Source organism: Rhinolophus sinicus, chromosome 12 (assembly GCF_057876585.1).
Source record: "Rhinolophus sinicus isolate RSI-liver-muscle chromosome 12, RSI-T2T, whole genome shotgun sequence".
In the NCBI taxonomy this organism is placed as follows: Eukaryota; Metazoa; Chordata; class Mammalia; order Chiroptera; family Rhinolophidae; genus Rhinolophus; species Rhinolophus sinicus.
In genome coordinates this window covers 23094440-23121443 of record NC_142512.1, presented here as the reverse complement: position 1 = coordinate 23121443, position 27004 = coordinate 23094440, and the positions used below count along the sequence as shown (strand labels likewise).

Here is a 27004-nt window from a genome sequence, read left to right as displayed (position 1 = left end):
TTGTTACTGCCTATTTCTATTTTTTCTCTTCTAGTCCATAAGTTCCTTGAGGGCAGAACTAGGCCTTTATTGGTTTTTCTCATCCTCAGAACTTAGTATAGTCAACAGAGCTCACGGGTATTAAAAAAAAAAAAAAAAGGCAGACAAGTAAACTGTCCCTTAATATACAACCCAGCCGGTGTTGAAACAGACGTTTTCAAGGTTCTTTAGGAGCCAGAAGAGGAAGCAACCACATCTCCATCTGGGCAGTCAAGAAGTCTCAGAAAAGACACCCCAATGATGTTTGACCTCTGATTGAGGAATCCAAAGGTAAATCCCACAAAAAGAAGAGACTCTCTTCAAGATCCTCACAACCCTGTGGGTCTCCACCAAAATGAAGGTCTTTCTGCACATCACTTGAAGGGACAAAGGATTGTGAAGCAGAGACCTTGGTGATCTGTTTCTCTAACTGTTCAGCCATTCGAGATTTCTTTCAGTCCTCTTCCCCATCTCAGGGTCTTTGAACATTTTCTTCCCTCGGGCTAGAGTGTTTTCCTCACCCGCTTCCCTGACTCACCTCTAAATAGCTTTAAGCTTTCAACTTCAATGTCACTTTTGAAGAGGAAGGAGGCTGCCCTCTCCCCCTCCGTTAGGGTAAATCCTATTGCCACATGATCCCACAACAGCCTGTACTTCCCCTTCCTGAACACTCACTACATTGTCCTGCCCGGTGTAATCTGTGACAGCAGGGACCACATCATCTCATCCTTGCCAATTGTCAGGGCTTGGCACCGAGCCTGGCACCTGGGAGGCACTCAAAAACACTTGTTGACTTGTTGCTTCCATTGAATTTCAGTCCTTACTACAACTTCCTCATTTGAAAGACAAAAACCAAGGCGCAGTGGTGGGGAAGTGAGTTTTCCAACAGGCTCAAGTCAGTGGCAAGGCCAGACCTGACACAGGCTAGAGAGCTCTGTGCCCTGGGGTCCAGCAGAGTGGTGGGGTCTCCTTTCCTTTCAGAGCACAGGGATGGTTAGTGCAGGCAGTAGTGTTTTGTATTGGCTTTTATTTCTTCTAAAATGTACACAAAGAGAAAACTCTCCCAGGAACAGTTTTGATTCATGTAGAGAAAACTGTGTTAGGAGTGAAAAGTGAAAATGTTTTCCATTTTTTCCCCCTAACTTTTTAAAATTTGAACACTTTCAAATCGATAGAAAATTTGCATGAATAGGACAATAAAAACCCATCTATACTTCATCTAGATTCATCAATTGGTAACACTTCACATAGCGGCTCTCTCTCTCTCTCTCTCTCTCTCTCTCTCTCTCTCTCTCTCTCTCTCTCTCTCTCTCTCCCACACATACACTGCATATGTATACTTCCAAATATATATTTTTGGAAGACAGCAAGTATACACACAATATATATGTATATACTCTATGCATATACATGTACACATACCTATTTTTTGCTGAAGCATTTCAGTTGTAGACTGAAAATTATTATGTTTTACCCCTAAACACTTCAGCACATATCTCGTAAGAACAAGAGCATCCTCCTACACACTGATAATTATCAGTTTTTCAATACTACTAGCTAATACACATCCTTATTCAAATTTATGTCCTTTATAGCTGTGTTTTAAAATCCAAGATCCAATCAAGAATCACAAATTGCATAGTATTGCTCTTTAGTCTCCTTTAATGGAGAACAGTCCCCCACTACTTTATCGTTCATGGTACTGACATTTTTTAACTGTCCAGGTCAGGTGTTTTGCAGAATGTCTTCAACATGGATTTGTCTGATTATTTCCTCATGGTTAGGTCAGATTAAACTTTTTTTTTTTTTTTTTTTTTGAAGAAGTATGCCACTTGCGTAATGCTGTGGGTGCCTTTTTCATTGCAGTGCCTTCCTTTCCGATGTCCTGGGTCTTGAGGACATGTATCAGATCCCCACACCCCCAGGGCTGGGCACTGGGGAGGCCCAGGGAGCTGGCCCAGGGAACTCTGCAAGCTTTAGTCTTGGCCGAGTTCACCGTCAGAGATGGCTGCCAACTGCAGAGCACTCCTGCTGGGCAACCAAGGCCAAGGTGAGAACTTCTCCTTCCTACCAACAGCTCCCGTGGCCAGTGGCCAGCCAGTTCCTCAGCCAATGGGTCACCTGCTGCTGTGGTCACTCTTCGTTGATGCAACTGCAGGGAGAACAAGAAGAGGGCTGAGGGGTCAATAGGTGCCAATGCAGTCCTACTGGAGGGAAGGGACAACAGGGGACGGGCACAAAGACAGAGGGAACCAGAATTTTAAAAGGACTGAAAGGGTGAGAGACAGAGGGGACACACACACCAGAGAAGAAGAGAACAGTAGAGAGTGAAAGACACAGAAGCGGAGAGGGACTCAGACACACAGGCCCACAGGGAAAAGAAAGCACCAGATGATGTGCTTCACTAACAACTTCTGAGGCACTTTGGCTTTGAGATTTGGTGTCTCCTTTTTTTGTTGTTTTCAATTTTTTTCTTTTGTTTGTTTCTTTTCTTTTTTGTTTCTTTTTTCTGTTTTTGGCTCTGAGATTTTGGAAAGTGAAGAGAGTTTGTGTTTATACTGGTCAGACGCAAAGAACACAAGTGTTTCTCCCAAGGGACCTCGTAGGGTCACTTGCTCAGTCTGTACTTTTCCAAACACAGAACTTCTCCTTGGGGCCTCAGAAGCCAGGCCCTGGGCCAGAAGATTCCTGTTCTAGCTCAAAATGTCACCCCTTTTTTCATAGGGCTGTTGGTAGATAGGGAAGGTTACAGTGACACATCTGGGTTCAAGGAAAGGAGCAAGTGAGGGGCAGATAGAAGGGAGGACCCAGAGAAAAGAGCGCTAAAAAAAGCCTTCCCTCTGAGTCAGGAGAAATCCAAAATCCTGGGAGCTGCCCAGCGGGTGGACCTTAGCTAATAATAACAGGCCAGGCTTTTCTCACGAGAAAAGGCTTTTCTCGTGAGAAAACAGTCTTAGTGGGGAGGGGTTGGAGGAGACAGCGGTTGCTCGGCTCCTGGACTCAGCAGGGTAGAAAAAGGGATCTAACCAGGTTCTACCAGGGCAAAACTCCACCAGATGCGATTGGGGAAGGGCTTCCGAAAGAGGAACTTAGTGTAGTAGACAGGGGGCTTTCTGGCAATAATGTGCAGTCTGTATTTTTCTTTGGCAGGAAGAAAAAAATGGAAAATGTGCAATCGGGAGCCATGACCTTGGTTTCAGGACTCACAGTTGAACCCAAGTGAAAAAGCCCCTTTATGCGCTCCACCCTTGGCCAAAAGAACAAACCCCAGGCCCTACTTCTTACTGAGGAGGTTGAAGGACGTCAAGGGGCGGGAGAGGACATCCCGAAAGCTCTCCAGCCATTCCCGCTGCTCCTTCTCGCTGGGGCAGGTGAAGACGAATCTGCGCTCAGGGGTGATGATGGTGAGGCCGGCTTTCCAGCGATTTCCACGGATGCCCTTGGGCAGGTCTTCACACACCTCGTACCCCTGCTCATTGCTCCCGAGAAACACCTCACCCTGTTCATAGGCATCCTGGAAACAGAGGACACATTGTCATCAGAGGCCACACTTGGGGTAGTGGGGCACCTGCAGCCGTGATGGCCCCCAAGCTCTCTTCTAGTAAGAGGGGTGTGTGTGTGTGTGTGTGTGTGTGTGTGTGTGTGTGTGTGATCTCTTCTAGGGATTTGTGCTAAGTGAACCCAGAATTTGAAAGACTAAAACTGTAAAAGAAACCACACACATCATCTGTTAAAATGACACTTAGGATTTATGGAGAGTTGACTATGCACCAGGAATTCATGTGTACTCACTCAAATAATCCTCATGGCAACCTTTCAGGAAGGCACTGTTATTAAGCCTATTTTCTGGAGGAGGAAACTGAGGCACAGAGAGCTAAGTTTTCTGCCCAGGGCCCACCACTGAAAGTAGCAGGGCTGAAACTGAAGCCCAGACAGCTGAGTTCTAGAGCCCACACTCCTAACCACTATACGTCCCAGCCTCCTGGTTAGAGGTGAGCCTTGGAAACCAGAGGACGAGAAACAACCTATGTAACTACATTGGCAGCATTTTGGATGCACATAAAGGACTTCCTGCAGGGGAGGGGAGAGAGTAGCTTGTGCACAGGACAAGCCAGGGTTCTCCAGCCCTGTGGCTTCCCCACAGTCTCCCGCCCAGCACTGACTCCACCTCCATCTCGGGGTGAACCGAGGAGGGGCCAGAAGTGGCTCTTACCAGTGGGTTCTTGTAATAGAGCAGCCTCCGCTCCTGAGGATCCAGGGCAAACCACCTTTTCTTGAAAGGTTCTCTCTGCTGCAAAATAGGGAACCTTGTACCAGGGTGGGCCAAGCCGGGGAGCACAGAGGTCAGAGGGCCAGCCTCAGCAGGCTCCGTAGTCAGACACCCCAGTGCCCTTGAGCTCTGAGGTCCTTGAGCTCTGAAGGCGTTGCCCACCTCCTCACCCCCTGCCACAGTCACCCTGCTGCCTTCAGGTGCTGCTATAGGTTGGAAGAGACACTTTTTCTTGTTTTCAGGCTGCAGACAAGAAGCCTCAGGAAAAGGAAGTTGGGGAAATCAGAAGTGGCTACTGCTCAGCAATGCTGAAAGCACTGGCCTTGGTCAAATTCTAACCTAGGTCAAGACAAGATCAGGGGAGGGCTGGGGAGAGAAGAAAACACAACGTGCGACCCTTGTCAAGTTTTCAAGACTGGGTCTCTGAGATGCCCTTCAGCAGCCTCCACCTGCTGGACCCTCCATGGAAGGCAAAGAAGCAGCCAGGCTCCCCGTCCTTCATAGATAAGAGGGAATGAGCAGCCCCTGGGGAGTTGGGGCAAGTTTAGCAAAGGGGAGAAGAGGCTGAGTGTGTGCTGAGGAGGGGTGTGCCCACGTGGACACCCAAGCCGGGGTGTATTGGTGTGTTTTCTCAGACAAGTCTTCAGCTCCCAACTCACTTGGATGGGGAGTCCCGGGAGGCCCCCAGCACAGAGCACACAGCTCCAGAAAAGGCAACAGAGGCTCCCCGAGAAGTCCCTTTCAGCTATGCTCTCCCAGGAGTAGGGTCAGTTAGACGCAGTTAAGAGGAAAGAAGCAGACGGTGGTGTTGATAAAGAGGAAGGATGCCCAGTGATGAGGAGAAGCACCCGCAGCGATGCTGGGTCACCTCCGCCTGCCTTCACCCCAGGAATTCACACATTGGTTTTCTTCCATTGCCTCCCACTTCCCTCCCCTTGGTTCTCCATTTTTCCACCTCTCAAATTCTGTCCTACTGCCTGCTGGGACAGGGGCCATGAAAGTCCCCCAGGGAGCGGGAGAATATACCTTTGGACCAGTCTTTTCCATGAAGCCTTGTTTGAGGTAGTTCCTGGTGATGAGGGGCACGAGCTGGGGAAGAAAAGACACACACTGACCCCCTGACTCTCACGCCAGGGGTTCAGAGTTCCCTAGTGAAGTTGGCTCCCCGACACAGGGGAAGTTTGGAATGAGGAAGGATGTGTACTCATGGTTCACGGGTTATATTTGGAACGTGGCATGGATGCAATTTTAATATTTCAACAGAGCCAGAGGACAGCACCCCAGATGTTTGCAGGGCTTCCCAGCACGGCCAAGTCTTGGTTTAAGGACTTAGTTTAAGGAATGCTTCTTCAATAACTCCAGGAGGTGGACCCAGACAAGGCTCCAATGAGACCCTCCTGGTGTCAAGGGGCGTATTCTGAGGGTCTACACTCTGGGAGCAATTCCCAACCACCCCGTGAAGCGGTGGATATTAACATCCCCATCGAGTAATTGTATAGTGGTCAGGGGTATTCCCAAAGTCCCAGTGCTGATAGGACGACGATCTGGGATTCACACCTGGGCTGAGGGACACCAGACACTAGTGGTACTCCCACCACTGCACTGTGATGCTAAAGTATAAACATGCTTCTCATCAGGCCCCTGGCCCAGACCTTGTCATTGGTGGGGATTCGGACACAGGGCCCCAAGGAGGTGACAGCAAAGTGGACAAGTAGAGAAAGCTCTGGACTAGAGTTGGGAGACCTGGGTTCTAGCTCCAGTTCTGACCTCACCCAGCTGTGTTCCCTTGGTAAAAACCTTACACCTCTCTGGGCCTGTTGCCCTCTATATAATAAGCAGACTGGATGACGTGCTCTCCAGGATCCCTTCCAGCTTACTATCCTATTCTCAGAGAAGCTTCCAGGGATTGATGCTGGCCTCCTATGTTCCTGGGGGTCAGCCTGGCAAATCTAGAGGTACCAATGCCAGCCCCGCCTTCTGAGAGCAGAAGGAGTTCTCCAGCACTCCAGGGCCCAGGGCAGAGGCAAGGGGGAAGTGAGATCTGTGGAATAAGGAGAAGTCTGAAAGAGACAAAACTATGAGCTCAAACCAAATATCTAAACTATACCATTCTCCTTTCGCTGAAATGTATTCTATAGGCTTTAATTCCTTCCTCTGGAATAAAAACAGAGTCCCTACTGCTCAGTAGTCTGAACCTGAGCCAGGAAAGAGTTGGGATAGGCCAAGGAAACAACTGGGAGGAGGAAAAGCACGCAGATGGAGTATTACTTACTGTACCTTAGAAACCTTAGCTCCCTTGCTTCCCACAATAGCCCTGGAAGGTAGGTATTATCCCCATGGTGACAGATGAGTATACTGAGGCTCAGGAAGGTAAGGTGACTTGCCCTGGGTAACCCATCAGCTGCTCTGACTTCAGAGTCCATGCCTTTCTTAGCACAGGACCTCCACGCCACTGGGACTCCCCCAGTTTCTGGCATCTGGGTTCCTCAGCTGGAACCAGAGCTGGGTGATTGTCCAGAACCTCACATAGACATAGGGGAGGAAGGACAGGGGAGAGAGGCAGGCAGGGAGGAGACTGGGGGTAGATACGGGGTAACCGTGGTCGATGAGGGAGCCAAGAGGATGGAGGCAAGAGGATGTTGACCAAAGACCAGTTTCCTCTGCAGGGTTCAGCAGAGTTGGAGAGCTACCCAGATAAATAAGGCCGAGCGTTTGCACTTTGTCCTGCCGACCTCTCCAGTCAGCACTCTCACACCCTGCCCAGAGGAACGTGCATTCACCACTTGTGGGTGCTGACGCTGCAGACCGGGAGCACCCTGACCCAGGCCTGCTGGAACCCTTTCAGAGAGTCACCATCCCGGTGCGTCACTGGCCCTGGACTGGACCCCCATTCCAGACACTCGGCTCCCTACAAACCTTGGTATTAAGGAACATTCAGGCTTTCAAGGAGAACCTAACAGTGTGGAATGACATAGTCGGAGGAGGAATATGATCTGTCTACCCCCACCACGTACAAACTTCCCTTAGAATAGGGCCTAAAACAGATCATAGCCCCTCCGAGCTGGAAAGGATGCTGAAGTTGACCCAGGTCAACCGCCGTCTTACAGATGTGCAGAGAGGTGACGTGACCTGCACAGGTCACAGCACGTTAGTAACAGGGCATCCACAAGAGCCCAGACCTCCTGGCTCAAGGCAGCACCCTCGGCTCCTCACTGTCAGCTTCCCCAGCCAAGCCCGAGAGATGGAGATGGATGCCCCAGATGTCTAAAGACAATCAACATGCAGTTCTCAGGCCCACCGTTACCTTGGCCATGAAAGACAGACTGTGCCTGCTAGAATTGTAATGGGGAAGATCCCATTGCTTTCACGAGACCAGGACCCGAAAGAGCGAAGTGGGATGTGAAAGTGGGAAGAGCGCCTTCGGTTTATTCACTTGACCTTCCCAGGATTTAGTTTCTCATCAGTAAAATGGGAATAATCACCCCTGCCTAACTGCCTGCTGCAGGGATTACGAGATAAAAGGAACTACAAGATAAAATGGGCTCAAGAGCCCTTTGTAAGTAGTATAGTAGGGATCATTTGTAACTTTTAGAGGGAGATGGGGTGAGGAAGAAATGCCTAAATCCTGAGCCCTTTGACATGGCGAATTGTGCCAAAAAGCAGGAGAGGCTGACCTGCTTTTTGGAGGCCCTCTGGCCATGTACGAGGCCATAATACCCCAGCATCCCCGAGAGAGAGAGCCTTTGGCTTCCCTCTGAGGTACCCAACCCCAAGTCTCAAGATCTTGCCTGCAAACCAACCTAGTCTGGCCTCTGAGTGTGTTCGAGGTCAACAGACAAGGAGAAGGAGGTGGCAGAGAGAAGACTCAGAAGTTGGGGTCCACTTTTAGCTCACCTCAGACTCTGGGAGCTCAGGAAAGGCCATTTTTAGGTATTGCAGACGGGCTGCACGGAGGGCATTGAACCAGTCCACTATCTCCTGCAGAGAAAAATGCAAAGGGCAAATGGAAAAGGGCAAAGCCAGTGAGATGGGAGTAGGGGGAAACTGAGTCTGGTGGCAGGAAGCTAGCTGTGTCTATAGGCTTGGATACATGCATTCCACACAGGCACACACACCCCCCAGTTCCACTCAGGGGCCCCGTGGCTGATAACAAGCATCTTCCAGAGCCCGTGGCGGCGGGGCAGGGGTCACCGAAGCAAGTGGGAAGCCACTGACAGGGAGATCCCCAGAGCCATGGGAAAGAACCAAGGTAAACCGTATGGGAGTTATGCAATGGCCTAGGACAGCTCTCGACACTTTCTCATAAGTGTACAAAGCACCTCGTTAAAATGCAGATTTGGATTCAGTGGGTTTGGGGTAGGGCCTGGGATTCTGCATTCCTAACAAGTTCTCAGATGATGTGATGCTGGTTAGTGGGACACACTTTGAGGAGCAAGGGTCCTCAGATGTCAACGGCTGGCTTTCAGGTGGGGACAGCTGCACCTGGGGTTGCTCCTCCAATGGGGAAGCTCGTTGCCTGGAGTGCAACTCAGGCCAAAGCTGGCTTGGACCTTCTGCTGTCTGTCACTCAGGCAGAATGCATCCCTCGGCAGTGTGGGCCACCATCATCTCTCACCAGGTGAACCACATACCTAACTGGCTCTGCCTCTGCTCTGCTGCTCTCCAGTCGGTCCTCCCTATGGCAGTCAGTGATTTTCTAATTGCAAATCTATTGAGTCTAGCTTTACATCCTCTCCACTATCCTCCGTCGTATGACTTACTTTGTCTTCTGAGCTTCTTCCGTACAAATCCGTTTGCAATCCCCCCCGTCCATGCTGTTCCCTCCTCCCAGAACACTCTGCCTCTCCCACCTCTCCCCTCACCCCACATATACCTACTACCTACAACATGCTGCTACTCATCCTGAAGGTTAGTTTAGATGTCGTAATAAGTATTTGCTCAGCCCAAGCCCTGCTTCTATGAGAAATGCTCCACCTAGTTTCACCCACCCATTCTCACCCACCCACCATTGCAGCCACATTTGCTGCTATGATCCCACCCCTTCTTGGCCACAGCTACGGACGGCATCAGGGCTGGTCCAATGAAGAGGCTGGACTGGGCTTATCAGATTCTTTCGCCCAGGAATTTGGAATTGGGAGGCAGAAAGACTTGTTCAAATAGCTGCAATGCTGCACGCTGATGTAATTGGGTAATTGAGAAATTCATATGAACATGGTTTCAAAGGAATGAAACACACTTACCCTGCTCTTTCACGGATTGAGTACACAGGCTAGAGTTTGGCGTTCTGAGCTCTCTAGTCCTGGGAGTTTAGAACCTTCTTGGGTCTCAGGAACTAAGGCTATGGGGCCATCTCAGGAATGACCCACCTAGGCCTTCACTTTCAAAGGTCTCTCTGGTCACAAACTGGTGACCCCAGGGCAAAAGCCAACCTGCACGCATGCTTGCTTGGCTCCGGAAGTTTTGGTTCAGTCCTCTACACAGGTGGCCCTGTTTGCCTCAGCCTTATCGCTCTCTACTTGACTTTTAAATTACCTACCTGGCTCCTGCAGGTGTGAGTTTGAGCCCCTCATTTATGCCCATCTCATGGAGACGCTGGGGTATCAAGGGAAAGAGGCGAATGGCCAGACCTAGGTTGTCAAATGCTCTACAACTGGGCAAGGGGGAGGGAGCCAGGTATCGTAAGTGGCAGAGACCTTGGGTACCTCAGCCAAAGCCCTCATAGTACTGACTGGCGAGGAGGGGTGGCCAGGAGTGGCTAGCGGTGTCCAGCCAGTCTGAGCTACAGCAGAGGGCCCACCAGGGACTCAGAACTAGGGATCTGATTTCCCGGACCTTTCGGTAGTGCCTCGCATCCTTTAACGAGCATAAGGACCATCTGGGGATGTCAGTTTGCAGTTTCTAATGCAGTAGGTCCAGGGTGGGCCTGAGACTCTAGTTCTAATAAATTTCCAGGTGACACGAATGCTGCTGGGACAGGACCATACGTTGAGAAGCAAGGTCCTGGAATGTGCTGCTTCTGATCGTCTATCCACTCCTCCTCCCACATTCAGAATCTCTGGCTCTACCTGGATTTGCCATCCGCGGGCATAGCCCCTTCTGCTAATTGGATGCCCCTGTTCACGGTTCAGACACACCCATTGTACCTGCCAGGTTCCTCTCTCTGATCTTCCTCTGCCTTCCTCCTACCTCTACCTCAGACTGGAAAGCGACACTAGATGAAGGCAAACAGCAGCAGCAAATCCCAAGAGGCAGCTGAACAAAGGAGCTGGTGAGCGGGGCCTGCTGAGTCCTGGGGTGCTGAGCTGGAGGCTGGTGTGACAATGCCCATCATCTCACCTTGCCACTTTCATGATATACAAACAGGTTCCTGATGTGGCCTTCTGTCCTATAGGTGATCTGCAGCCCGTGGGGGTTCCCTATCTTCTCTGTCTGGAAGGTGGCGTTCAAGTCCTTGATGTGGATGACAGCTTTGGGACCTTTACCCTGCAAGAGAGGAAACAGAGCCTCAAGATGCTGACAGTCAGCTGGGTGACCTCTCATCACCTTCACCAAGGCCTTAATGCAAACGGGTAACACATTTGTAACTTCTCACGGGTGTTCAATGTTCTTGGTCTCATATCAAGATGCACAGACACCCCACTGCTCTCCTGTATTCAGCCATCCCAGCATTCCTGCTTAACCAGACTGGCCTCTCTGAGCTGGAAGGGGGCTTGGGAAGGCCTTAACTTAGGACTTTCAAACGTTTTAGCCACAGAGAGCTTTCCGGAAGCAAATCTTCTACGGAAGCCAAACAAATAAAAATAAAACAGAGAACACAATCAGATGGGGAGCCCTCAGACCACTCCCTCCCACACTCTTCTCTCTGTTCTTAGGGTTCTGAAACACAGTCCAATTGATGCTGAGAAGGGAAAAGAGTGCTTTCCTTCATATCTGATAAAAGTAAAAATGATACAGCACAGTAGACTGTGGTAGCCATTAACCACATGTGGCTATGAAAATTAACATTAAATAAAAATAAAACCAGTTCCTTACGCACTTAGCCCCATTTCAAGTGCTCAAGTAGCCACTTGTGGCTAGTGGCTACGGCACTGAGCAGGGCAGACATAGAACATTTCCTACAAACAGTCTTCTCTAGAGGGAAATTTGGTCATATTTATTAAAATGTTGAATGTTTTGTTTTCACCTACAATTTCTCATCTAAGAATCTATCCCAAGGAGGTAACTGCATTACTGTGCAAACAGGTATGTTAAAATGTATTTATTACCATGTTGTTTACAGTAGTGAAAAAAAAAAGAAGAAATTGTTTAAATGTCCATTCATGATAAGGGGTTAAACCAATAAATCATGGTCCATCCCTACAATGAAACACCACAGAAATTTTTAAAGGAAAATTTAGATTAATCTTACTAATATGAAAAAATGTCCATGATATCCATGACAAATACCAAGTCCCAGAACAGGATATATAGTAGGAACCTACTAAAACAAAAATTATACACACAAAATATATGTATATGTTATATTATTTATGTATATATACACACACATATACATATATATATATATATATATATATATATATATATATATATATACACACATATATATAAAATACGTATATTTGAACATGCCTAAAAAGTATACACAGATTTACACCAACACTCTTAACAATGGTTTTCTTGAAAGATTACTGGAAGATTTTCCTTTTAAAATATTAACTACGAAAAACACTTAAACTACAAAAAAAGAACGTCTAATTTTGTCAGTATTGTTCATAACTGTTTAAAAAAAGAAATGTGACATTACTAATAAAGCCCAAATCTTTTTAATTAACACTCACCCTGCCCTCTGTCCTCCTCCACTCTCCACCGGCAATCAGTGTCAGGAGTTCGATGTTTATTCTTCTAGTTCACTTTGTATACTTACACACACATATTCCCATGTCCATAAACACTGCATCGTATTGTTTCATGTGGCTTTAATTTATATAAATGGTCTAATAGCATATGGATCATTCTATGTCTTGCTTCTGTCACCCAACGTTAATATATTTTTAGTTCTATCCAAGTTGAAATATACCAATCTAGTTTGCTCTTGTAAATGACTACACCAAAAGTTATCAATCTATTTTCCTGTTGACACACATTGAGATTGTTTCTGATTTTGTGCAGCAGTCAGCTTGTGTCCCTGGTACATATGTGTGAGAGTTTCTCTAGATCACAGTATCTACTTAGGGATGGAATTGCTAGATCATAAGTGTGTGTATCTTTGACTAACGGGTAACTGCCACATGATTTTGCTGAGTGGCTCTCCACTGCAGTTGTACCAATATTTACTTCCATCAATAACACAAGAGTTCCCCTTACCCCCTAGTCTCACCAACACTTGACACTGCCAGTTTTTAACCTTTTTGACAATATGATGGTTTTGAAATCGGATCTCACGGTTTTCATTTAATCAATCTTATTGAGGTATAATTTATAAACAATAAGTGGTACTCATTTTAAGAGTACAGTTTGATTTCTGACAAGCATATATTCCCACGTCACCACCATCACAATTAAAACGTAGAACATCACTATGATCTCGAAAGAATTTCCTCCTACCCCTTTGCAGGTAATTCCCTCCCCACCCCACCCCAAGCCCAGGCAATCACTTATCGGCTTTCTATTGGTATAGAGTTCTAGGATTTCACGTAAATGGAATTATATAGTACATACTCTTAAGACTTCTTTTGCTCAAAATAATATTTTTTAGATTGTTCCACATTGTTGTTGTTATTTTTTGTTTTTTTGTTTTAGTAGTTTGTCCCTTTTATTGCTGAGGAATATTCCACTCTATGGATATACTACAAGTTTTTATTCATTCAGCTGTAGATGGATAATTGGGTTCCTTCCAGGCTTTGGCTATTACAAATAAAGTGTCTATGAATATTTGTGCACAAATCTTTTTGTGGACATAGATTTTGGTTCCTCTTCAGTAAATACCTAGGAGTGGAATGGCTGGGTTATGTGGTTAAGTGTACATTTAACTTTACTAAAAATTGCCAAATTGTTTTCCAAATAGGTTGTGCCATTTTTCAGTCCCACCAGCAATGTATGAGAGTTCCAGTTTCTCCACATCCTAGCCAATAGTTGGTGTTGTCAGCTTTTTTAAGTTTAGTCATTCTAGTGGGTGTCTAGTATGTCTCATTGTGGTTTTTCAGTTTGCATTTCCCTGACGGCCAGAAACACTGAGCATCTCTTCTTATCAAGTATTTTGATTTCCTTTTCTGTGAACTGTCAGTCCATTTCTGTTGCCTAGTTTTGCAATGGATTGTCTTTTGTTCTGGATTTGCAGGTTTTTTGTTTTTCTTTTTCAAACTGTGTTCTGGGTATTAACATTTCATTATGTTGAGATATCTTTTGAGTTTCACTTTCTTTATATTTTATTGACTTTTTTGTATCATCCAAAATGTTTACATAAAAGTGAGTTATCTTTGTAATTTAAAAAAAATGCCCCTTTTGGGAAAGAAAAAAGAAAAAGGCAACTCATTCTATTTTTAGACTGTTTTAGACTGAACTGGCTTAGGAATGAGAAACATCAACTTTTTCCACCCAAGGATGGACTCTCCTAGAGGTCAACTCACAGCTACTGCTGGGGTTCGGTGGCCCCTGCTAACTCTGCAGCAGCAGTTTTTCTTTCCCCTTATTTTATTTTGTGGTACCTGCAACATTTTTCAGTGCTTTAAATTGAAGACTGAGAAGAAATCCCCACCTGGAGAGTTAAAACTCTTCATCCCCCACCATTTTTCACTTGGCCCCACACTGCGTCCACCCTGAACAGAACTTCTGGCTTTGGTCTGGTCCATACAGGAAAGCAACAGGGGAAATAAATAGTAATTTCTACATATAGGGAATGGAGTCAGGTGAAGGCTAAAGTGCCCAGAGCTTGTCCTTCTCTTACTTTCTGGGTCACTCCTTCACATTCTCTGCTGGAAACTTCTCATCTTTTTGTCCTCTAAATACTGGGTGTCCCAGGGCTCAGCATGCTAAATAAACTCCAAAGGCGGCCTTCACTAATTCCTTCCCTCCCTGTGTGCCCATGCCACTCTATCCATCAAGAAGTGGAATCTAAATTCCCTCCCCTCGAATGAGGGCTAGCTGCATGACTTGCTTTGACCAATAGAAGGCAATTCCTGGCCTTTACGAGACCTGTAGCACCCCTCGTTTGCTCTGGAGAAGCCAGCCACCAGGCTATAAAGAAGCTGGAGCTAGACTCCTGAATGAGGAACAACCACATGGAGAGACAGAGGCCACGTGGAGTAGCCAAGTCACGAGACACATGAGTGAAGGCTTCCTGGGCCTTGGGACCCAGCACAACCACCAGCTAAATGCAGCAGGGTGAGTGACCCAGCTGGTACCCCTAGGAGTACATTGGAACAGCCATGGCCTGCCCAAGTTCCTGACCCACAGGATTGTGGGAAATAATAAATTGACATCTTAAGCCACTAAATTTTATGGTGGCTTGTCACTCAGCAACAAATAACTAAAATACTCAGTCCTCAGGCATCTTTTCTCATCTACCCATGCCTCCTGCTTATGGGATCCCAGCCAGTCCCATTGCTAAACCAGTCTACGGGCTGGTGACTCCAGTTCCAAACTCCCCCCAAACCACCAGACTCACATATCCAACTTCCTTCTCAGTATCTCCACCTGGATAACTAAGGAGCATCTCAAATGATGATCTTCCCTTTAGGGAGGTAAGTCTTTGCCATCTTGTCAAATGGCAAATCTATCCTTCTAATTGCACAGAGAAAAATCTGGGAATCACCCTGGATTCCTCTTACTTTCACATCCTATATCCAGTTGTCCTGTAAATTCTATTGGTTCTACTTCCAAAATACCCACTAAGATAGCTATAATAAAAAAGACAGATAATAACTGGTGTCGGTGAAGATGTGGAGAAATTGGAACCCTCATACATTGCTGGCGGGAATATAAAATGGTGCAGCCACTTTGGAAAACAGTGTGGCAGTTCCTCCAAAGATTAAAGAGTCACCATATGACCTAGCAATTCTACTCCTAGGTACATACCCAAGAAAAATGGAAACATATGTCCACATGAAAACTTGTACATGAATGTTTGTAGCAGCATTACTCATACTAGCCACAAAGTAGAAACAGCCCAAATGTCCATCAACTGATGGATGAATGAATAAATGAAATGTGAGATATCCACACACTGGAATATTACTTGGCAACAAGAGGAAATGAGGTACTGATACATGCTACAACATGAATGAACCTTAAATTACCTTAAAACGTAATGCTGCTAAATGAAGTCTGTTACAAAAGACCACATATTGTATGATTCCATTTATAGAAAATGTCCAGAGTAGGCAAATGTATAGAGACAGAAAGTAGATTAGTGTGTGGCTAGGGCTAGGGAGTGGAAGTCAGTTCAAGATCACAGCTAACAGGTGTGAGGTATCCTTTTGGGGTTATGAAAATATTCTAGAATTGTAGTGATAGCTGCACAACTCTGTGACTACACTTAAAGCCATTAATTGTGTGCTGTAAATGGGTAAATTGTATGGTATGTGAATTTATATCTCAATAAGGCTGTTCCAAAAAAAAAAATCCTAAGTCTGACCATGGTCCACAAGGACCTCCACTACATGAGTTCATGTCCCTCCATCCTTTTCTTTGCTCACTCTGCACCAATCACTTTGACCTCCTGACGCCCTTATAAGCCCAACAAACACATGCCAGGTCAGGCCAGGGCTATGGCTTATGGGTGGGTAGTTTGTGCACTGCACAAAAAGCCCCCAGCTGAAGGTGCTCGTGAGAACTGCAATGCAGACTTCTGCTTGTCTAGACTGGAGCCTGGAAGCTGCACCCCTCAGAGGGGTCACCTTTTCTAATGAGCTCACAGGTGCACGTGCTGGCCAGGCCCATGCTCAGGGCTTCTGCACAGACTGCTCCCCTTCGTCTTCTCTTCCCCACACAGCTACATAACTCACTCACATTTTATTCGGTCCTCTGCTCAGATGTCATCAGAGAGGCCGTCCCTGCCACACTCCCATCATGCCCTAACACATCACCCTCTTTTATTTTACTTCCTAGAACTTACTGCCACCTGATATGTCATATATTGATGTATGATTTGGTTGCCACCTAGCTCCTTCCACTAGAATGAAAACTCCATAAAAGCAGGAGCTTTGTTTAGTTTATTGCTGTATCCCCAGTGCCTACAATAATGTCTAGTATATAGTAGGTGCTTGATAAATATTTCCTGAGTGCATGAATAAATGAAGCAAAATCAAGTGATCACCAAAGGCTTAGTCGTGGACCAGTCTAAGCCCATTCTAGGTGAACAGAAGGTGTGTTTTTTAGTAGACTGGATTGATTGCATAACCAAGGAAAAATAGGATGTGGTGCTTAATTCTCAGTGGCTCGGATCACCCATGAGACAAGGCACCATTAACTAAAAGGTAGACCTCAGTGGGGGGAGAGCCCAGTGCTCAGGGAGGGGACGCCTCGCTGGTGTGCCTCTTACCTCTTCCTTAGTGTAGTACTTCAGGAGGCCTTCTCTCGCCAGGAAGACAAACCTCCTTCTCAGGAACTGCGCTTTGTCCCTTCCCCGCTTCCACAGGAACCCTTCTCGGTTACCTTAGCCACCAAGGACAAGAAAGAGTGAACGCCCACAGCCTTAAGACGGACAAGCAGCTCGCGAACCTCGGAGGGTCTCAGGGTGGAATGAACCTTCCACCTGCTGCTACAATGTCTCGATTCTAACTCAGCTACTTCAGCTGACACGGGTCCAGTTTGGGGCCAAATTTGCAAAGTCTTATGATTTCAGTTGGGCTCCCCCCAACTTTCTTCGTTGGCTGTTTCATAAGGAGACACAGTAAACCCTTAAGTAGGCTAAGTACAGACAAGTTGCTCTGATGACTTCACGTTAACATAAGCCTAATGACACTCTCGAGAGCACAGGAATCATGAGTGACCTCTAGGCATCTGCTGGTTGTAGAATACCATGTGCTCTTAGCAGCCAGGGGAGTAGCCTGGCAGCCTTCATCCTCAAAGAGTGGTTTTTACACTTGGCTCTCTGGGTCAAAGCAGCTGGGCAGAGACTGCCACAGGTCCAGGGCCACCGAGGAGGTTGTGCCCTGCACAAAGGTGGGAACGGAGGCTGAAATCCAGCCCATGCACCTTCCAAGCCTTGTGCTACTCCAGGGGCGACATTAGCCAAGATGAGGGGTGTGTTTCAGGTGGGTGAGTCTTCCTGCAATTTATACTAAGACTTGTGGCCCTGCAAGGACCTGACATGAATATGCTTCTCAGCCCCTTGGACCATAAAACCCCACCAGCTGATGTGCTGCTGTTTCAGAGGCAGAGGAGCCCACAGCTGGGCCTCTGTGGCGAGAGAGAGGACAGCAAATATCTTTTGGTTAGACCCTGTTCCTAATACTCAGGCACTGTGTTTTTTAGAACTCATTAGAACATAGACCTCAAAAGATGATGAAAATAACTTTACCTGGGGGTGAGAGGGTTTTCCCATCCACCATAAATTCCTGTCTTTCATACTTAGCTCGAATCCATTGCTCCTTTAAGACCCTAAAAAGAGAGACACTTTGGTCAGCTGTGTCTGATGCATTCCCTGCCCACAGTAACTTTCAAGATCCTATAGCTGAGCATGGGAGCGTCACAGCAGCTGCCTTCCTGCCTGCTCAGGCCATCAAGCGTAGCATCTCTGGCCTCTACCCTCTAGATGCCAGTAGCACTTCCTCCCCAGTTGTGACACCCAAAAATGTCTTCAGACATTGCCATTGTTTCCTGGGGAGAAATATATCCCCCAGTGGGTTGTATGAAAACCACTGGGCTATTCCAACCCCAGCCTCAGCCCTCTAGGTCAGAGAGCCACATACCAGCTCCACTGGACCACGTACATTGCTAGTTCCCACTGCATGCTCCTGAATTAAGCCCGGAGAGTCCATGAGTCTCTTCCTGTGGCCTGCTCATGAAAGTTGGGCATGCTACACTGGACAGAGCAGTGGACTTGGGGTCCAACCCCCTGGTCCCACTCCACCATTTATCCACTGTGTGACCAAGAGCAAGTTACTTAACTGCTCTGAACTTGGGGACTGTGTCAATAATATCATACTTACCTACCTTTCAGGGTAGGTTTAAATGTATATAAAGGGCCTGGTACCATGCTGGGCACACAGTAGGTATTTCATGTTAGCCCAATCAGATATTGTCTTACATGACCCCTGCAGAAAAACCATGCCGCCAAGAGTGGACTCAATTTAATTGTTTGGTTCCCTCTTGCTATTTCCAGGGAAATGTTCCAAGGTTTATATGACCTCACACCCCACAACCACAGGGAATGACCTAGAGCTGGGCACCTGGCCTAAACTGGCCAATCAGCGCAATGCCTAGGGTTATGTGGGCCAAAAGACGCAAAACTGAGAGACGGATGGATTAGAAGCCTTCTCTGGGGTCAAGCTGGGAGCTGGAGCTGGGGACCTGAACGTGGTCTTGTTCCCAGCGGCATGAAGGAAGCCTAGATAAGGGAATGAGAGCCAGAGAATCTGGGAGGCCTGGTTGTGTGTGAGCCCCTGGCTTGTCCTTTGTGAGGGTGGCTCCACCTCTGTGCTTCCTGTACTCTGATACCCAGAATCCATAAAATCTCCTGGTTACTAAGCTGGTTTAAACTGGGTTTTGGTCTCTTACAGTCAAGAATCCTATCTAATACATGGTCCTCATCCAGAACAGAGGAGTCACCAAACCCACTGTGGACCCTGAGCCACAGGATCAGAGCTGGGAGAGAGAATGGAGACTGAGACCCAATCCCTGTCCTGGGGGTGGGGAACTTAGAGGAGTTTTAGAATTGGGGGTAGGAGGCCATTAGTATTCAGCTAAAAGGGGTTAAAGTGCAGGGCTGTTGTTGGGATCATGACAAAGTACCCTGTTTCCCTGAAAATAAGACCTAGCTGGATCATCAGCTCTAATGTGTCTTTTGGAGCAAAAATCAATATAAGGCCCGGTATTATATTATATTATATTATACCCGGTGTTATGTTATGTTATATTATGTTATGTTATATAAGACTGGTCTTATATTATATTATATGAGACCTGGTATTATATTATATTATATTATATTATATTATATTATATTATATTATATTATATTATATTATATTATATATTATATTATATTATAAAGACCTGGTCTTATATTAAACTAGGTCTCATATTAATTTTTCCTCCAAAAGACGCATTAGAGCTGATGGGCTGGCTAGGTCTTATTTTCAGGGAAACACGGTAGTATTTGTGTAGTGCTGGCAGAAAGCCTAGCACATAGTAGTTGTTCAGCAAGTGCCTGTTCCCTTCCCCTTGGAGCAAAGTGCTGAGTGGCAGCAGTGAGGCAAGATGAGCCAGGCCTCTCAATCTGAGCCTGGCATATCCTTCCCCTGGCTCAGGGACCAGGCAGCCTGCCAAAGCTGACACTGAGAAATGGATTACAACTAGCATTCTGGGTGGCCTTTCAGATGTTTCACATAAATTATCTCATTTAATCTGTACCACCATGCTATGATGTAGGCTTCATTATCTACATTTCAGACACGAGGATGCCACGAGTCGGAGAGGTTTGGTAACTTATCTACCTCCTCACAGCTAGGTCATGGCAGAGTCAGGAAACAAAACTGAGGTTTTCTGAGTCAAAAGCTGTGCCTCCCCTGCCACTCTACACTGTATCCGCAGCCTCTGGGTTGTTTAAGGACTGGGAAATTGCAGGACCATCAGGTACGGTTGTATAATTTGTGCATTGTCCAAAAGCATCCTGCAGAAGCTGGAAGCCAATGGTGGCTGAAATGCAGCCTGCTTCCCGCAAGCCATGCCCCAGGAGGTTGTGTCTGCCCAGAGGTATATACCTGCTTCCCGTTTACACAAGGGGCTAAAAGCTCTGACGATGAGGCTGAGGCCCTAGGAGAGAGGCTCAGGCTCAGGCAGTCAATCCTGCAGAGGTCTGGGTCATTAGGTACCAATGTCACACTGACCCCTTACCTTCAGGGGAACTGAACCATCCTGCTTCACAGACAATCCCCCGACCTCCTCCCACACCCATTATATTAGATTTTCCTAATGCCATGGTACAGTCCCCCAACCCTGGTGTCAGATAGGCTAGTCCCAGCTCTACCTTTATAAGCCTCAGGTTTTTCATCTATATCATGAGGATAATAGCAGTATTTACCTCATAGGGCTGTTGAGAGAATTCAACCAATTAATGCACATAGCATTTAGCACAGGGCCTCATACACAGGGAAAGCTCACTTCAGCTGAAGTAGCTAGTATTATTTTTATGGTTATTATTTAGCGATCTGGGCCTCAGGGGGCTACTTTGGAACAACCCCAGGCATAACTCCATAGGAAGTAGCTGGAACACATTTGTCCTACTAAAATACCAGCATTTCTTTTCTCTACCAAGTTAGCCACCACCTGTATGTAGGCTATGAGAACATCAGCGGCAAATGGGGTAAGTCATAGAAAAAATGCTGCATTTCACAGCTGTGGAAACTGAGTCTCAGAGAGGGGAAGTAACAACCCGAGCAATAAAGGTAGAGAGGGCTTAAACCAGGTCTATATGTTCTCCACGACAGTCCCAACCATGTTACTGGATCCACTTGCTGACCAGGTCCATAGATGAGACCACCACAAACAAAGGCCTGGAGATGGGGTTGGGGTGGGGGAGGTGGGACCAGGAAATCACACACTCACAGGCAGTCATCGGCCTGGGGGATGTAGTAGAAAGCAGGGACTCTGGCTTCATACTTGGCCTTCACACGGAGGTTCCCGTTGTGGATCATAAACTGCAAGACAACAGCAACTTGGGATAATATTAGAACTTGAAAAAATGTGAAATGAAACCACGGTCTACCCAGAAGCCATTGTTCTCACTGGCTTCTAGGCTGAGTCAGGAGACACTCCTACGGGAGTTTGACCAGTCCCACTAGGCTGTCACCATGCTGCTGGGAAACCCCAGCCTCGAGCAATGAGGTGCTCTAACAACCATGCCTCACAGAGGCAGAGCACTTTACAGTTCTCACACATTAGTTCATTTGATCTCCTTACCCATTTTAATATTACCATCTCCATTTTAGAGATGAGGAAACTGAGGCTCAGAGAGGTGACACAGTTAGTAAGTGGAGAGCTAGGATTTGAACCCAGTCCTGTCTAACTCCAAAGCTCATGTTCTTTCTCCCACCCCCTTCACAGATGGCCAGGACGGACTCCTAGCTGCAGTCCCTGCAAGTCTATGGGAGATAGATGTAGCTGGAGGTTGGAAGTTGGTGCTGGCCCCATACAGTACTAGGTCAGGATGATCATTGGGGCCCTTGGACACTAGAGAAACCCAGAGGCACATGTGCCAAGAGTGGCCCTGGTCAACAGTCAGCACCCAGTAACAGCAGTAGCGTATCTGGGGTGAAGGCAGTGTGGGAGGAAACATCAAGTCTTTCATGGGGAGAACCCTATTCTCCCCCTCCCCAGGGGCCACTGGGCTGTATCACGGGATTTGCATGGGCTTTGGATCCTAACAGAGCAGCGTTCACATCCCAGCTGTGCCATTTATTCACAGAGTAACCCTTGGGCACTACTGAACCCCCTAAACTCCAGGGAACTCACCTGCAAAAATGAAGAAACTGTAACGGGAAATCTAAAGCACAAAGAAATATCCCCTGTGTTTATGTGCTGGTTTACTGGTTTCCTCTCCTTCTCCTGCACTAGAACGTACGCTCCATGTGGACAGAATTGATCTTGCTCCCTGCTCTCTCCTAATACCCAGCTCCTAGTAGCCTTACCGTAACTATGTGTCACATGAATAAGTAAAGCATGGAGCCCAGGGCCTAGCACACTGCCTGACAAAGAAATCCTCAGCCAACCAGCACAATTTAGAACTGCCTGCTCCCTGATGGTTTTATGACTGAAATGGTATTATCATCCTGGCTGAAGGTCAGGAGAGCAAAGTGGTCCCCTTCCTGGCTAGGGGGACTATAGACTCAGGACACTTAAATCAGGATATTTCTAGTCCAGTCCAGGTCTTCAGCTAATAAGAACAGCAGCTGTGATATCCTTACTTATTTTGTACCTGCATTGAGCATACATTTAATCCTTACAGCAGCCTCCTGAAGGGCGTAGTGGTATCCCCATACTACAGATGTGGAAACGGAGAGCCCACAACTAGGGTGAAGGCTCACAGCTTGTAAATAAACAAGCGATGAAGCAGGGTTTTGAACTCAGGGCCTCTATGTAAGCCACAGCTAATAGGCTGTGTTTTCTCTCCCTGGTATTGCCCCTCTCTGGGCCTCCGTTTCCTTCCCCCGTCGAATGGGAGCGTCCTACCCACCGCCTCCACCAGTTCTGTTGCCCCAAGGCTCTCCACGTGCACCCCTTGCTACCTCCACAATGCTGTCGTCCCAGAAGTCAAGTCTCAGGGATTTCACTTTACTGATGTCTGGAAAATTGCGGTGGACGCCGGAGCAGTTCAGACAGATGAAGATACCCAGCGTATAAGAGGCCCAGTCAGGATCTGCGGGACGAGAGGGCAGGAGGGAGCTGGGTGGAGAGCTGGGCTGGGGGCGCTGGCAGAGGCAGGGCTTGGCAGTTAGGATTCCTGGGGCAGTGTCCAGCTCTGCCCACCCCGAGAACCCTTTCTCTCTCTCGGTCTCCCCAGCTTGGTTGAACTAAGATACCAGCATGGAACTTTCTGGTCATCCCACCGGCCATGGCGCGGAGGCCACCAGGATGAAGATTTTGGAAGGAGTCCCAGGGACGGGGGCGCGAGGCTGAGGCAGCGCGAAGCGTGTGACAGGACTCCAGGGAACTGAGAGGGGAGCGCGGAGAGAGGGACCAGCACCTAGACGCCCGGCTGGGGAGCTGCAGGTGGGGAAGTCTGAGTCGGGGCACCTCCGGGTCTGCAGGGTCGGAAACTGAGGAGGATGAACGCGGGAAGACCTGGGGAGCGCTCCTGAGTGGGGGAGGGGCACGGCACGGTTAGGGGGCCCTCGCGCGGGGGTGGGACCCCTCGGTGCGTGGGAGGTCTGGGTCCAAGGATATAGTAAGTGGCTGGGTTGGGAGTGACGACGTCAGGGTTGTTCCGGGTGGGTAGGGTGTCTGGCGGGGGAGGTGAGCAGGATGGCCAGGACACCCGGGTCCGAGACCTAGTGACGGGGTCCAGCGTGGGGAGGATGAGGAGAGGGCGGTCTGGGGCCCGGGTCGGAGATCCGCGGTCCGGGTGGGCGGGGCTTGGCTCCGAAGGTGCCACAGGGTGGCGCCGGGATCCAGCGGGGGCGCATGGTGGGACCCAGTCTGCGAGGTGGGGAGGGGTCTGGGGGGCCAGGGCTCGGCTCCAGGTCCCGGCTGCCCGCGCCGTCGCGCCCTTACCCGCCGCGCCGCAGTCCGCGCAGTGAGCGTTGCCGGTGCCTGTCGCCTGCAGCAGCTCCAGCAGCCGCTTCTTGTTGCGCTCGCGGTCGCCCATGGCTGGCCCCGCGAGGTCAGCGGGGCCCGGCACAGCGGGGCCCGGCACAGCCGCCCCCCGGCCCGCAGCCGCCCATGGCGGGTGCGCGCTCCTGGGCAGGTGGAGTGGGACAGAGTCCCAGCGCCTCTCGCCCGCCGGCGCCGCCGCCAGCCCCGCCCCTCCACGACTCTCCGCCCCTGCCTAGGCGCGTCCGGTCAGTCCTGTAGCTCCGCCGACGCCGCTCCGGCTCCTAGTTAAGGCAGGGTCCCGCGGCAGTGGACCGGAGCGCGGGGTTTAGGGTCGGTCCCAGTAGCCCCAGATAAAATCCTGTCCCTCCACTTGCCATCTGACTGACTACGGACGAACCAGTCACCTTCTCTGGGCCTCAGTTTCCACCTCTGTAGAAGGGGAGTAAGGGTATATGCCTGGGTTTCAAGGCTCCTTGTAAAATCAAACAGGATCTCACTTGTTACAGAGTTCTGATGTAGAGCCAACAACTACTTAGAGACATTCAAATGCCACCTCCTCAAGAAGCCCTCGGTGATACCTTGCCCCGAGTAATCTCTCCAGTTTGTGGTCCTCCTAGAACACTCATATAGATCCATCCAGCTCTTTGGCCCTGAGTGCTTTCTATCTACCTTGCATCAGTTATTTATATGTTTATGTTAATCCCGCCCCCCAACCCACCCGCCCACACTAGATAGTTTGATGTCAGGAGTTTTATTTCTGTATCCCACATAGCTCCCAGAAATAGTACCTGCCCATTTTTAGAAGTCCAGCAAATAGTTGCAGGAGTGTGTTCACCAGGAAGTGTGGTTTCACCAACGTGAACACCCCTGGACACTTATCTGTGAAATTCCATCACTGTAAGGTGTGGGAAGGGCCTAAAGTGGTTTTGAATATAGGCATTTTATTAATCCCCGTTCCCTTCCCCCCTCTGTCACTCTGACACCATCCTCAGTGACCCATAGACTCCTGATAAGACACACTGCACACACTTGCCATCTTCTCTGTAAACACCCATCTGTCATATGCATGTGGCTTAATCCACACAGATGTTAGGTTTTCCTCCTGATGGATGGCAGCTGATGTAGTAGCTGATTGGCCTGAATCCCCAGTTCAACACACACGTGTACACATGCAAACAAGCAGGGAAGCCCGGTATAATAGACTGAATCCAGAAATCCAGGCTTTGAATCTTGGCTTCATCACTTATTAGCTGTGTGGTGTTAGGCAAGTGTCTTCGCTTCTCTGAGCTTTGGACTCTTCATCTGTAAAATGAGGATTGCAAGATCCATCCACCTAATAGGGTCATTGAGATGTGCCAGGACATGGCACACAAATCACTCAAAACACGGTGGCTGGCTGGCTTCCCCTGCCCCTCTGGCCGGCTCATGGGATTCTCATTTGGAATGCTGTGTGTCACTCCCCATCTTCCCCAGGGTGAAGGAGGTCAGGCTCCAGGCCCTGAGGGAAGGGGGACATGACCAAGAATAACCAGCCAAGAGGGTCTTGACTGTGTGGGGGTTGAGGCCTAGCCCAGGAGTAGGTCCAGAGAAACCAGTGAGAGAGACCAGCAGGGTCAGAGGGCGTGGGGCTGTTTACCAAAGAGGCTGAAAGATGATTCATTTCCGCTGCTTTAGATGAAAAAAAGGGACATAAATAAATCTCCCAGGAGAAAGACGGGAAAGGCATCCTAAGGTATGAAGGCTAGGGGAGGGGGGAAAGTAGGGCGAAAGAGAGGGGACAGGCCAAGGACACATTTGTCTGCTGCCCAACGCCATTGCAAAGCTATGAAGTTGTGCGTGGTTGTTGGGCACCCCAGCCCTCCCCTGTCTGCATACTTTGTCCACCAGAGTTGCTCTTCTCTGGTACCTTGAGTCCATCTCATTGTCCCCTCCCTGGAGGTCCCACAAAGCCAATCCACGAGAAAATATAACATCTCCTTTACAGCAAGGAGCCAGAGATTGAGAGATTCCTTTAGCTTCCCTTCTATCCATCCTTATTTCTGGAAGTTTCCATTTAACAGACTTCTAAGCCTTAAGGTGGAATTTCAAGCATTTTCAAGGGCAAAAAAAAAAGATACTGTTTATTTTGTTTGTGATGGGTTTCTTTCCTTCTTTCTTCTTTTGGGGGGAAAAAGGGGAGAGAGGGATAATGCTAATTAACTGAGTGTTTTACAGAGAGTTTCACACCATTTGCTCACATTTGAGTTCCATGACAGTTGTCTGCAGGCAGTATGTTAACTTCAGAGGAGTTGAGTTACCCCAGGTTATAGAGCCAAATAAGGGGCAGAACAGGGGCCTAAATCCAGGTCTCCTATTGTGGCATCCACCAGCTGCAGGTTATGTCCTGAAACCCCGCAGGACCAGCTCTCTCTTTAGTCCTCCCATTCCTTGATATATATATATAATGTTTAAAAATATCATGGTAAAATTTCTATAACATAAAATTGGCCATTTTAAGTGTACAATTCAGTGGCATTAGTAATTACATTCACCATGTTGTGCAACCATCACCGTTTCCAAAACTTCGTCACCACAAAGAGAAACTCTGTATCCCACTCGTGGGTATGGACATGATCAAAGCTGAGCTCAGCTCTGCGTTCAGGAACCAGAAGCTGGTCCCACTGTGCCAAAGGCGACTGTGACCGGGGTGGATGCTGGATGCCCAGCACTGGGATCAGGGGCCAGAGTCTGAGACGCAGGGTGGGCTGAGGCCATCCCCCTCGTGGGCTCTGTCCATACAGCAGCTCTTGGGGTGAGGGGGCAGTCTGGGCCCTGGGACAAAGTGTCCTCTGTAAATAAAGCTCCCAGGGACCCTCAGAGCACAAACATCCAGCTCTGCTCTCAGGATCACTGTCTCTGTCGCAGCAGGACCGGAAGAAAGCTTTCAACCACATTCCCAGCCCTGGACCTGGCTCCAGATCCCAGGGGAAATAGACCACAATCCCTTTGAAAATTTAAATAATTTTAGTTTCAGAATTTAAAAAACCATAATTAAACACCAGCCACAATGATGGCTATCTTTATTCAGGGACTGCTGTGTATCAGGTCCCTTACACACATTATCCCACTGAATCTTAACTACAACCCTGACGTAGTGACTATTTTTATGCCCATTTTACAGATGAGGCAACTGAGGGCCTGCAAGAGAATTTTAGTAAACATGTCCAAGGTTACCTAACTGAGATGATGCATACTAAATGA

At 48.2% G+C, this 27004-nt stretch overlaps 1 protein-coding gene across 4 annotated transcripts; it reads right to left on the bottom strand.

Annotated features, from left to right (window-relative positions):
• Positions 1 to 1028: 1028 nt before the first annotated feature.
• Positions 1029 to 23978, bottom strand: ADAP2 (ArfGAP with dual PH domains 2). 4 transcript variants are annotated; one of them, XM_019750729.3, is made up of 11 exons: positions 23723 to 23978; positions 22738 to 22868; positions 21059 to 21150; positions 17811 to 17890; positions 16830 to 16942; positions 10625 to 10771; positions 8183 to 8266; positions 5315 to 5377; positions 4232 to 4309; positions 3304 to 3532; positions 1029 to 2170 (listed from the first exon to the last, which is right to left on the bottom strand). In XM_019750729.3, exons 1-11 carry the CDS (start codon positions 23814 to 23816, stop codon positions 2136 to 2138), a joined length of 1146 nt encoding a protein of 381 aa, XP_019606288.3. In that variant the 5' UTR covers positions 23817 to 23978; the 3' UTR covers positions 1029 to 2135. The 4 variants fall into 4 exon arrangements, with proteins under 4 accessions (XP_019606288.3, XP_019606290.3, XP_074176757.2 ...); XM_074320656.2 differs by having other exon boundaries at positions 2002 to 2170; positions 4232 to 4306; positions 23723 to 23957; XM_019750731.3 differs by lacking the exon at positions 23723 to 23978 and having other exon boundaries at positions 1815 to 2170; positions 21059 to 21167; positions 22738 to 22867.
• Positions 23979 to 27004: the final 3026 nt, after the last annotated feature.

Excerpts from the sequence above, each read along its gene's own strand:
- ADAP2 (XM_019750729.3), bottom strand. The coding sequence starts at position 23,816 with ATGGGCGACCGCGAGCGCAACAAGAAGCGGCTGCTGGAGCTGCTGCAG. Across the intron at positions 17,891-21,058 it reads CCCCAGGCCGATGACTGCCT|GGTCTTAAAGGAGCAATGGA; the intron begins GTGAGTGTGTGA and ends CTCTCTTTTTAG. Across the intron at positions 5,378-8,182 it reads CTGAGCTCCCAGAGTCTGAG|CTCGTGCCCCTCATCACCAG; the intron begins GTGAGCTAAAAG and ends TTTCTTCCCCAG.